This window comes from Rhinoraja longicauda, chromosome 3 (genome assembly GCF_053455715.1).
Source record: "Rhinoraja longicauda isolate Sanriku21f chromosome 3, sRhiLon1.1, whole genome shotgun sequence".
NCBI classification, from domain to species: domain Eukaryota; kingdom Metazoa; phylum Chordata; class Chondrichthyes; order Rajiformes; family Arhynchobatidae; genus Rhinoraja; species Rhinoraja longicauda.
The window spans coordinates 81927165-81940464 of record NC_135955.1 but is presented as its reverse complement, the minus strand read 5'-3'; the positions used below and the strand labels follow the sequence as shown (position 1 = coordinate 81940464).

Sequence of the window (13300 nt, the reverse complement as noted above, 5' to 3'; positions counted from 1 at the left end):
CAGAAGGTATTATGTTTCAAAACTTATTTTACTAGAACTCTGTTGGGAACTTTTAATCATTGATAGAGTAATTTGCAAATCCCATTGAATTTTAAAGCAAAGTGAAAACATCTGTGCCTGTTTCTTAATGCAAGAGAGAAGGTGTAATAATCTGAGAGGACTCTTTATGCTTATTTTTCTCATTTGAGTTTCATTGTAAAATATTGAACGAATATTGAATGGAACAGTTGTATCTAAAGTGGAAAGGAATATCTAAAATTTCTAAACTCCAGTCTCCTGACTATATTTGCCATTTGCACATTTAACCTGTTGCTACAACTGCCTGCCATTTTTTTTATGATTCATGCACAATAACACCTATTCACCTCTATACTTTACTATGGACATTGCCTGCTCCATGTACTTTGTGTGTGAATTTGTTTTGCTTACCTGAAGTCCAATTCAGGATTTAATTGCTATTTTCCTTTTTGAGAGTTAAATAGAATAATTAATTTGGAAATATGTTTATTCTAGTGGGCCAAATATGTGGCTTTCTTGTAAGACCATCAGATAACACACCGGGTGATTATTCTCTTTATTTCCGAACAAATGAAAACATTCAACGATTTAAAATATCTCCAACATCAAATAATCAGTTTATGATGGGTGGACGGTATTACAACAGGTAACTGATTTATGTTTTTTACAAATTAAGATCAGTTAGAACTAAATATTACGGGTCATGTGAGGACCATCTGCCTTCAAAGCCTGATTGAGATGCCAATATTGTTCACTGTGTTACAATACTGCAATATTTCATGTAGCTATGGTGTGAAAATTGAAGTTAGCTGATTAATAATGCCTTTATGAACACAAGACCAGATAAAATAATTAAAAGTCCACAAACAAAAACTTATCTGACTTGTTTTAAATCGCCATTGCTATGGATACACCTTTTAAAGGGATTTCACGTAAGCAAATGACATGAATCTTACAAGATGTACATCCCAAAGTAGAGCGCCATTAGTGATTCCAGTGATTTAGTGCTTTAATTCCAGTGCTTTCATTCCAGTGCTTTAATTCCAGTGCTTTAATTCCAGTGCTTTAATTCCAGTGATTTAATTCCAGTGATTTAATTCCAGTGATTTAATTCCAGTGAATTAGTGGCCTCCAGACTATGGAACATCTCCTGTACACTTCTTCCCACCCAGTCCCCTACAAAAAGTCTATCCCCTACTCCCAATTCCTCCGTCTACGCCGCATCTGCGCCCGGGATGAGGTGTTTCACACCAGGGCTTCCGAGGTGTCCTCGTTCTTCAGGAAACGGGGCTTCCCCTCCTCCATTGCTCTCACTAGGGTCTCTTCTACATCCCGCAGCTCCGCTCTTGCTCCACCTCCCCCACTCGCAACAAGGACAGAATCCCCCTCGTTCTCACCTTCCACCCCACCAGCCAGCGGATCCAACATATCATCCACCAACATTTCCGTCACCTACAACGGGACCCCACCACTGGCCATATCTTCCCATCCCCTCCCCTCTCTGCGTTCCGCAGAGACCGTTCCCTCCGTAACTCCCTGGTCCATTCGTCCCTTCCTACCCAAACCACCCCAACACCGGGCACTTTCCCCTGCAACTGCACGAGATGCAACACCTGTCCCTTTACCTCCCCCCTCAACTCCATCCAAGGACCCAAACAGTCTTTCCAGGTGAGACAAAGGTTCACCTGTACCTCCTCCAACCTCATCTATTGCATCCGCTGCTCTAGATGTCAACTTATTTACATCGGCGCAGGCTCGGCGATCGCTTCGCTGAACACCTGCGCTCGGTCCGCATTAACCAAACTGATCTCCCGGTGGCCGAGCACTTCAACTCCCCCTCCCATTCCCAGTCTGATCTTTCTGTCATGGGCCTCCTCCAGTGCCATAGTGAGGCCCACCGGAAATTGGAGGAACAGCACCTCATATTTCGCCTGGGCAGTTTGCAGCCCAGTGGTATGAACATCGACTTCTCCAACTTTAGATAGTTCCTCTGTCCCTCCCTTCCCCTCCTCCTTCCCAGATCTCCCTCTATCTTATGTATAAGAAAATAACTGCAGATGCTGGTACAAATCGATTTATTCACAAAATGCTGGAGTAACTCAGCAGGTCAGGCAGCATCTCGGGAGAGAAGGAATGGGTGACGCCTCTATCTTCCTGTCTCCACCTATATCCTTCCTTTGTCCCGCCCCCCTGACATCAGTCTGAAGAAGGGTCTCGACCCGAAACGTCACCCATTCCTTCTCTCCCGAGATGCTGCCTGACTTGCTGAGTTACTCCAGCATTTTGTGAATAAATTGATTTGTACCAGCATCTGCAGTTATTTTCTTATTCAACCATTAGCCAACTGGTTCGACACATGGGCACAACTTGTAGAGCTGTTACCACACGGCACCAGAGGCCTTGATTCAATCCTAACTTTGGATGTTGTCTGTGTGGAGTTTGCATGTTTCTCGTGTGATGACATAGGTTTCCTCCCAGAAGGCATTGCAGAAGGCAAAGTGTGGCAATAAAGGGGCCTTTGTCTGGTTGGCTGCCTGTGATTAGCAGAGTTCTGCAGGGGTCGGGTGCTGGGGCCGCTATTCACAATGTATATTAATGATTTGGATGAGGGGATTGAAGGCTTTGTGGCCAAGTTTGCAGATGATAGGAAAACAGGTGGAGGGGCAGGTAGTGCAGGGACTCGGCAGAAGGACCTGGATAGGTTGGGAGTGGGCAGAGACATGGCAGATGGAAAATAGTGTGGTAAAGTGTGGAAACATGTGTTTTGGTAGTAGGAATAAAGGTGTAGGCTATTTTCTAAATGGAGAGAGAATCCAGAAATCGGAGGTGCAATGGGATTTGGGAGTGCTGGTGCAGAATTGACAAAAAGTTAATCTGCAAGTCGAATTGGTAGTGAAGAAGGCAAACGCATTGCTTGCATTTATTTCAGGAGAGCTCAAGTCAAGTCAAGTCAAGTCAAATTTATTTGTCACATACACATACACGATGTGCAGTGAAATGAAAGTGGCAATGCCTGCGGGTTGTGCACAAAAAGAATTACAGTTACAGCATATAAATAAAGTTAATAAGTTACTATTAGTGTCGACAAAAATTTATACAAAAGCATGTGGTGCTAGTCAGGTCGCATTTGGAGTATTGTGAGCAATTTTGGGCACCATGTGCTGGATGTGCTGGCTCTGGAAAGTGTCCAGAGAAGGTTTAAAAGAATGATTCCAGGAATGAGTGGGTTAACATATGATGAGCGTTTGGCAGCACTGGGCCAGTACTCGTTGGAGTTTAGAAGAATGAGGGGGAACCTCATTGAAACATACAGAATAGTGAAAGGCTTGGATAGAGTGGATGTGGAGAAGATGTTTCCACTAGTGGAAGAGTCTAGAACTAGAGGTCATAGCCTCAGAATTAAATAAAGGACATTCTTTCAAGAAGATGAGAAATTTATTTAGTCAGAGGGTGGTGAATCTGTGGAATTCTTTGCTACAGAAGGCTGTGGAGGCTGTCAATTGATATTTTTAAGACTGATTTATTCTTGATTAGTACGGGTGTCAGGGGTTATTGGGTAGAACGCATGAGAATGGGGTTAGGGGGAGAGATAGATCAGTCATGATAGAATGGCGGAGTAGACTTGATGGGCCGAATAGCCCAATTCTGACCTACATATGACCTTATGATCCCGAAGACGGGTTTATAGGTAAATTGCCCTCACTGTGCAGAGAGTGTATATGGAAGTGGGATAACATACTAATAGTGTGAACAGGGCCGGCGTGGACTCGGTGGGTCGCAGGGCTTGTTTCCATGCAGTATCTCTAAACTAAATTATTGTATATTGCAACAATCCAGAGGGAACATTATGAATACACGAGACCTGGAACACTATTAGTGAGACCCTGGAAAAAAAAATCCTTTTCCTATTCTGCTTCCTGCCTTTGTTATTTAATCTTCCTGCAATTTTCTATTATTATACATCTAGTACTTCCAAGCCAAAAGTTTGTGTTTATAATGCTTTCTGTATGTATTAGCTCTGAATAAATTACTTATTTGTGAGATGGCATTTGTGTACATTTGACATGCTACCAGCAATTCAAGAATTGTTATACTCCATCTATTGGCACGATGACAATTGTAAACAAAAGTAGTTTTAATATTTTCAACTGATTTTAACTTGTTTATTTAAAAATGTAATTCCTTCATTATAGCGTAGAGGAAATCATTGAGCACTATAGGAAGGAACAGATTGTTGAGGGTTATTATCTCGAAGATCCTGTCCCCCTGCTGGTGAGTAAAGATGTGTCAGTAAATGTTCTTTTAAAATGACTCGTGTGATTTTAATACTACTTTATTTTTAATTTTATATCTGACCACCTCATTTGACTTGTTTAAATGAGCAGAACATAATGGAGCAATATATGTTGATTCTATTTTTTTATTTCTTAAATTTGCATTTGCGATATATTTTAATAATTTCCTGACTCTATGAAATGCATATAGGATTAGATTCAACCCATGGATTTCGGACCCGAATACATGCAAATATGTTATGATTCATCAGAATCTAAATATACATCAATTTCTTAAGTGCAATAGCTTAATGTTGATGTATTGGGAATCCTTAAAGATAAAATGTTTGTTTGTTACAAGATGGATAAAATGCTTGTTTGTTATAATTCATGCACTCGTAATAGAAACATAAAAAAATAGGAGTAGGCCATTTGGACTTTTGACCTGCTCTGTCACTCAGTAAAACCATATCTGATCCTGATCACAGTGTTGTGTTCCAGCTCTTTTCCTATATGCGTTGATCTTTTGTGTCAAGAAACCTCTCTGTCTTCTGCTTAAATATTTTCAGTGCTTTGGCTTTCACTGCCTTTTGTGGTAGACTCTCATGTTCATCACTCTCATGAAAGAAGAAATTTCTCTTCCTCTCAGTACTTGATCAAATATCTTGTGGCCCAGAACTATAGTCTTTATAGTTTCAGAACACCAACCAATGGAGCATTCACTCTCTATCCAATCTGTTTAGCCCAGTCAAAACTTTGGATTTTTTTGGTGACATTCCCACTTATTCTTCAGAACCCGTAGGTAATCTTTTCCCCTTGATCTGGAGCACATTTGCTTCTTTCCCTCCATGCCAGGAACAACAACTATTCATAAGGAGAATGAAATTGCGTTCACCAAGTTTTGTCCTGCCCCTCTCTTCCAGCTTTCTTTCTCTTCCCCACGTTCCCCCCACAATCAATTTGATGAAGGGTCTCAATCCGAAATGTAATCTATTTATACTCCCGAGAGATGCTGAGTTACTCCAGCACTTTGCATTTTTTTGTAAACCTGCATCTGCAGATCCTTGTATCCATATAGACTATGCCTACTGCCTGGTCCTCATCTACCTTCTTGATTCCTTCTTTTTAAAAAAAAACAATTAAATTCTTGAGAGACTCTCTCACAGATACAAAACCTTGTTGACTATTCCCAATGAAGAAGAGTCCTGCCTGACCCACTTGAGTTACTCCAGCACTTTATGTCATTGTTTGTGGACCAGCATCTGTAGTTCCTTGTTTTTGTGTATCTCCCTCGGGAGTCCCCTCCAGTAGCTTGCCTACTACTGATGTCGGGCTTACTGGTTTGTAGACTTTTAGACACCAGAGATATAGTGTGGAAACTGGATCTTTGGCCCACCAAGTCTGCGTTGACCAGCAGTCACCCCGCACACGAGCACTATCCTACACACTGGGGACAATTTACAGTTTTACCAAAGCCAATTCACCTATAAATCTGTACGTCTTTGGAGTGTAGGAGGAAACCGAGCATCCAGGGAAAATCCATGTGGTCACGGGGAGAAAGTACAAGCACCATATAGACAGCACCCAAAGTCAGGATCAAACCCAGGTCTCTTGTGTTGTGAGGCAGCAAATCTACCACTGCGCCAGTGTGCTGCCCCTATGGTACCCAGGTTTTCTTTGCAGCCCTTAAATACAATAGCGACTGTTGAATCTTCTGGGACCTCACAGGTTGCTTGTGATGATACGTGCATCACAGCTAGGGCTCCTGCAATTTATTTGGTAGCTTCCAACCTGATCAGACCCGGACATTTATCTAACTTCATAGCTTTATGTTATGCAATATCTCCTCCACTGTAATGCAGACTACTCTAAGCCATCTTGATTAACTTAGCCAAAATCCCTAATCTTCATGTCTTTCTCCACGGTGAGAACGGGAGTGATATTCACCTTTTAGTTCCATTCATTTCTGCAACAGTTTTTACAGTAATAATGCTATTAATATACTCTAAGTTAGGTTTCTGCTCCCAATGAAGCATGAAGTTATTCAAATCAAACAATAAAAATATCTTAACCATTTCAGGTGACATTTTGGCCAAAAGAACAGCAAAATGTTATCAATGATCATTACACAAAAACAATTATATCTACAGAAATTAGTCCTACTAGAATTTGCCGTTTTTGGGGTAACATCCAGAGAAAGTGTAGTTATTTAGTTCACAACCCTAACCTTCATCTCACAATTTCCAATCAATGCAGTAGCAACAGAAAATCAAATGGATTAAACTGTAGAAATTTTCATAAGGTCATGTCATGGGAACAAAATTAGGCTATTCGGCACATTGAGTCTGCTCTGCCATTCAATCATGGCTGATCTATCTTTTTCTTTCAAACCCATTCTCCTGCCCTTTTCCCCCCCATAAGATTTGACACCCCATAATCAAGAAACTATCAATGTCCCCTTTAAAATTACCCAAAGAGTTGGTCCCCTTTTTGTACTTTTTTAAAATCTTTTTTCCCTAATAATAGTCTCGGTTCTGAATTTTATATTTTGAGTTTGCGAGCTTGACCTCGGTCATAATTAAGTTGAAAAGACAAATTTCAAGTGCTTTGCTTCAACGTTTTTATACTGAAGAGTAAAGCAGAGCTAACCAAATTTGAATTCAGGCTACTTTTACTGTAACATGCACGAGCTATTCTTGTTTGATGAATATACTGCAACTGATAGTTGTCTATTATTTGTAGGGTCTTTGGAATAAATATATTTGAATTGGAGACCATATTATAGCCATGTAGATCAATGTATTGTGTATTCAGATACTGGGGCTAGTATTTCATAATTTTGGTTTTATCTTTTTCAGTTCCAGCAATGTAAGTTGTGAAAAATAAATTGAGAATAATACAGCTCATCAAAGATTTTAATTTATCTTAGAATCAAGAACAAGTTCTCGAAGATTCTGTTGATGGTAGAGAAATATACAATACAATCCGTCGCAAGCCAAAGGATGCACTTTATAAGAATATAGTGAAGGATGGCTACCTCTGGAAAAAGAGTAAGGAACAATTTCAATAGATTGTTAACATTAACCTCATTTAGCTTAATCCTGTAAATCCCTGTACTAATTTTGTGTATTTGAACAAGATCGTCCTTCATTGTTCTAAACTCTAGAGAGCCTAGGCCCTGATATTTCTCTTACTCCTACTCCTGTTTTCTTTCTATTAATCAATCCACAAGCAGCAGCGGTATATTAGCCCAGTTGCACCATTTATTTGCCCGGATTTGTCAAATCTGATCATGCTTTCATAATTCCACATTGACTTCTGCCCAATCCAGTATTTTTTTTCTGTGTCATGCTACCACTTCCCATATGGAGTCCAGTATTTTTCCGGCCAGTGATGCCAGGCTAACTGGTGCATGTTCCCTTTTTTCTGTTTTCTTCCTCTTTAATAGTGGGGTCACATATACTAACTTCTAATCTGTGGGAAATGTTTGACAAACTTGAATTTTGTATGATGATAACCAATGCATCACTGCCTCTGTACTGTTTTAAATCTTGGTATGTTGAACAGCAGGTCCTGAGGGCTTGCCACCTTTCAGTCCCTTTCATGCTTCTTACCCTTATTGTTTTTTGCACTACCCAAACAAATTCCACATCTTGATTTTTTTTCTTGAGTTTAAATCCGTTGTCTCATTGGCCTTTATTATCAGCTAATCCTTTTTCCACTTTGTGTGGCTCTTCTGCATTGCTTATAAGATCACACCCATTTATATCTTGTTATGCCATTTAATTTGTCCACTATTTTATGAATTGTGCGTGCATTTAAATAAAGAGCCTTCAGTTTTATGTTCATTTCCCTGCCATAACTACAATTGGAGTATGTTGATACACTCTATCCCTTGCAGATGGGCTCTGGTTGTTAAAGCATAGAAACATAGAAAATAGATGCAGGAGTAGGACATTCAGCCCTTCGAATCAGCACTGCCATTCAATATGATCATGGCTGATCATCCAAAAACAGTACCCCGTTCCAGCTTTTTCTCCATATCCCCTTATTCCCTTGATGTCATCCATTTTGCTACATTTCATTATCATCTTGTTTGTTCTATTTTACTTTCTAAATTTCCCTTGATCAGAGCCTTTTCACTCTCCTTGGACGTGCTATTTAGCGATAGAGTGATACAGTGTGGAAACAGGCCCTTCGGCCCAACTTGCCCACACCAGCCAACATGTCCCAGCTACACTTGTCCCACCTGTCAGCATGGTCCATATCCCTCCAAACCTATCCTATCCATGTACCTGTCTAACTGCTTCTTAAATGTTGGGATACTCCCTGCCTCAACTACCTCCTCTGGCAGCTTGTTCCATACATCCACCACGCATTGTGTAAAATGGTTCTCCCCTATGGGGAGAAGTTGGGCCCAGATTACTGATTGTGGATGATCAGCCATGATCACAATGAATGGTGGTGCTGGCTCGATGGGCCGAATGGCCTCCTCCTGCACCTATTTTCTATGTTTCTATATTTCTATTACCCTGCCAGGTAGGTTTTGTTCAAATTAATCCCATCGCATCACCTAGCAAGGTAGAGTTTGTCTGAAGAAGGATCTCGACCCGAAACGTCACCCATTTCTGCCATCCTAGTTACTCGATTTGCAGGAACACTGATTCCACCCTGACACAACAGAACAGCTCTTGTCTTTTTCCAGTTACATGAATTAAAGCCCATGTCCCCCATACCAATATTTGAGCAACACACATAATTCTGATTTTAATGATCTTGTGCCAGTTTACATATGGCTCTGATGATAATCTAGAGGTCACTACCTTTTTATATTTCTGCTTTTAAGTCCACATTGGCTGAATGACCCTTGTATCTGTCAAACAAGCAAGGACCAGGGCTACCTCCAGCATGACCTTGCAGATCATGATACTACCCTTATTCCCCATTGCACCATCTGGTTACTTTTGATATGCCAGTTCTGCAGAACTCAAGTAGTGTAACTGACCTGCCCCCTGAAATGAAGTGTCAAGATATCTTTACCTCTCCATCAGCCCCCCAATGCCCAAATCTCAGACTCTGTCTCATCAATTCTGAGCTTAACTTCCATAAGCTCAGGGTGGCACAGTGGTAGACTTGCTGCCTTACAGTGCCAGAGACTCTGGTTCGATTCTGACTACAGGTGTTTGTCTGTATGGAGTTTGTATGCTTTTCCCGTGACCTGCGTGGAGTTTCTCCATTAAGTTCCGGTTTCGTCCCGCACTCCAAAGATGTGCAGGTTTTAGGCTAAATGGCCTGGTATAAATTAAAATTGTCCCTAGTGTGTGTAGGATAGTGTTGATATGTGGGGATCATTGGTCGGCACGGACTCTGTGGGCCGATGAATGGATTACAATGACTTCATTTAACTTCCATGAAGTTTAACTGCAAAATGGCATCTGACCTGCCTGGTCTGCAATTTTATTTGCTTAATTGATTTATGCAACTATTTAAATGCAAACTTACTTTCTCCTTAACCTTAGTCTCTGCCAAAATCCACACTTAAATATTACACTGCATGGATCACTGCATATTATGCAAAAAATAGTGAGCTGAATTAGTCCTTTGCTGTATATTCCTTGGAACACTCTGTTCGTTTTACCCAATATACTGTTTCTTTTGTAGTGGAACATTTCATTGGTAATTTGTGTAGTTTTCTTTCACGTGAGGGTGGATAGATTATGGTGTGGTGTGGTTTATGCTGAACCTGCAATCAACTTGTGGGTGGTAAATTTGAACAACAGATGTTTTCTTTGGAACATAAACTGCTTGGTTCATCCTTGCTCAATCTAACTCAAATTGAGAACTTCATCTAATTCAGCTGTATGACACTGAATTTTAATGTGAAATGTAATATTTCTCCTTTGTTTTATTTTTCTGGCCTCTTAATGATTGTTTTGAATAAGAAGCCAATTGAGCTTAGTACCACCAGGTTATGAGATCCAGCTGCATTGTGATACCAAACTAATGTTGAAATGTCACTTTATACTGTAAAATTAAACACATCTTGAATGTTTATTCCAGGCAAAAATAAACGGTGGAAAAACTTGTACTTCATTTTGGAGGGGAATAACTCCCAGCTAATCTATTTTGAAAGTGAAAAGAGAGCAACAAAACCAAAAGGATTAATTGACCTCAGTGTTTGTACTTTGTATGGAGTTCACGACAGTCTGTTTGGCAGGTGAATAATATTTATGAACTTGATCTTTTTAAAAGCTCTATGCATGATGTTTTTTTACATTACCGTTGCTTTGTCCATACCTATCCTAATTTATCATGGTGAGCATTCTATGGTAGTTCCAATGGAAAATGTTCCTTAACATGTCTTTTGACAAACCTCTAAGCACGTCTTCTATATCAGACTGCGATCAAAAAAGTAATGAACAGTTGGCACCTTTTCATCTTGATTAATCTACACAAACAAATGCTTCCTCCCACCATTTTACCTTGTTTATAGTTATAGAGTGATACAGTGTGGAAACAGGCCCTACAGCCCAACTTGCCCACACGGCCAACATGTCCCAACTACACTAGTCCCACCTGCCAGCATTTGGTCCTTGTCCCTCCAAACCTGTCCTCCATGTACCTGTTTAACTGCTTCTTAAATGTTGGGATAGTCCCTGCCTCAACTACCTCCTCTGGCAGTTTGTTCCATACTTCCACCACCCTTTAAAAAGAAATGCCTGCATTGATTGCAAATGTTTTGCCACAGTGCAATACCTCACCTCTTCAGTAAGTAAGGAGTTGAAGTTGAATATTGAAATGTATAAGCATTTTGTGCCTGCAGATTTATTTTTACTCTGATTTACCTTTACACAGAAACTTATGTATAAGATATGTCTGTACGGAGTTTGTACGTTCTCCCCGTGACCTGCGTGGGTTTTCTCTGACATCTTCGGTTTCCTACCATACTCCAAAGACATACAGGTTTGTAGGTTAATTGGCTTGGTAAATGAAAAAATTGTCCCTAGTGAGTGTAGGATAATGTTAACGTGCAGGGATCACTGGTCGGTGTGGACCTGGTGGGCCGAAGAGCCTGTTTCCACACTATCTCTAAACTAAACTAAAATATGCTTCCACGTTTTCTGAAATTCCTTCAGGGACACCTGCCGTTATTTTATATCCTCTTCTAGCCCAAAGTCAAGAGCTACCAGTATTATACCTGGGAATGGGAATTAGATTTTAGCACCCTTCGATTTTGGTTTCAGTTGTGTGCTTAGAAAATAAAGTTTGTGTACAATTCAGTATAACTAGATATTGCAAACTAATTTTGACCAAAGTTGATTAGTATTGGAACTGAACATGTTTGTAGTAGTTACTGCATTTCAAAAGCCACTTAAGAAGCACTTATTTAGAAAATCAGTTCTGTAATCTACTTTCTCAACATTATGAAAATGTGGGTGAGGGGGGAACATTAACTGGAATTTTGTGGATGTTCTATACCACTGGCCACTTCTTGATGTGAGTCTTAAGTTGCAGGTAACGCTAACATTATTCGGGGAAGGTTCATCTTTGAGCTCTCCTGGGTTTATAAGAACCTCGCTTAATGCTATGCTGGACTGGGACCCTGTCAGATAAATCTCAAGCCTTCAATCATTTATCTCCCAACCAATCCTTCCCTGGAACTCTGTCACAAAATCATTACCTGCCACTTCATTGTGCTTCCTTAATCGTCAGCTTTTCCTCCTTACTCCATTCACTCATGGGCCACTGCACAAGACTCTCACCCACGTACCGAAAGCACAGAGTAAATCTCCGATCCCTCGTGCCACAGCTACAATTCAATCCTAGTTCGATTTTCCGCAACAGTCTGTCCCTGTCCCATTCCCATAATCACCATCCCGGTTTCTATTCCACAGCATATTTTTAATACAAAAAATATGCAGAGGAAACTCCTTTGCAATGGAAGTTACAAGCACGGAAGTGCTTGTTGAAACTGTCATTGATCCCCACTTGCAATGCCCATCTGGCGTAATTTGTTGGTGCAGGGCAGTTTCTAAACCATTGTTAAAACAACTGTTTGCTTGTCCAAATGTAAAGTACTTGTAAAAGTTAAGTTGATGGAGGGGAAAAAATGGATGCAAAAAATGGCAAATACCTTTGGTCATTTGAAGAATTAGTTATACTTGGTGTTGAAAATTTTCAATTACAGGATATGAGAAAACATACTGTAGTCACTTGGGTTTTTGTGATGTTTACATCTGTTTTATTGAAATGCAGAGACTTGACTTGTTTTTGATTTGCAATTTGGAAAAGTTGGAGAGGCTATGACTGTTTTCCCTGAAACAGAAACGTTTATAAGATTACGAGGGCCAAAGATAGGATAAAAATAGTCTCAAGTTTTTCCCCAGGGTATGGGAATCTAAAACTAGAGGGTATAGGTTTAAGGTGAGGTGGCATGATTTAAAAGGAATCCTTGTGGCAACTTTCTACACAGATGATGGTGGGTAGGTACAATTATAATGATTAAAAGACATTTAGACATTGGTAGGAAAGATTTAAAGAGATATGGACCAAACACAGACAAATGGAAGTAGCTTAGATAGGCATCTTGGTTAACGTGGACAAATTTGACCTAAAGACTTGTTTCCACGCTACATCAGTGTATGAATTAATGAATTTAGAACTTATTTTCAGTGTCGCAATCATATAACAAGAACAGAAAGACTTCCTCTGCAAACACCCTCCATTTAATCTTGGGATTAAAAATAGTTGTCATGTCCAGGCTCCCCAGTATCCAGTGGGAATTAGAGCATTTGTGCAGGGAAATCGCATGTGGGCAGATTTAACCTTAAAGTTTCATCATTTAAATTTTGAAACTGCCTTTATAAAGTTAGTGAATATGCTCTCACTCTTTAATGCAGTGAAATCCAGATCAAATCAAGTCATGAATGTATGTTCTCATTTCAAAACCAGTTGTACAAAGCCCATGAATAGGCTATTCAGCTTGTGTCAAAACTTGTGATAAAAGA

At 40.1% G+C, this 13300-nt stretch overlaps 1 protein-coding gene across 2 annotated transcripts in view; it reads left to right on the top strand.

Annotated features, from left to right (window-relative positions):
• The window catches only part of LOC144592132 (ras GTPase-activating protein 1-like), a 90879-nt gene that overhangs the window by 44189 nt on the left and 33390 nt on the right, over nucleotides 1-13300 (top strand). For both annotated transcript variants that reach the window (XM_078396531.1, XM_078396532.1), the window contains exons 8-11: nucleotides 514-664; nucleotides 4212-4290; nucleotides 7222-7342; nucleotides 10353-10509. In XM_078396531.1, coding sequence (XP_078252657.1) covers nucleotides 514-664; nucleotides 4212-4290; nucleotides 7222-7342; nucleotides 10353-10509 — 508 coding nt within the window. The remainder of the gene's footprint in view (nucleotides 1-513; nucleotides 665-4211; nucleotides 4291-7221; nucleotides 7343-10352; nucleotides 10510-13300) is intronic.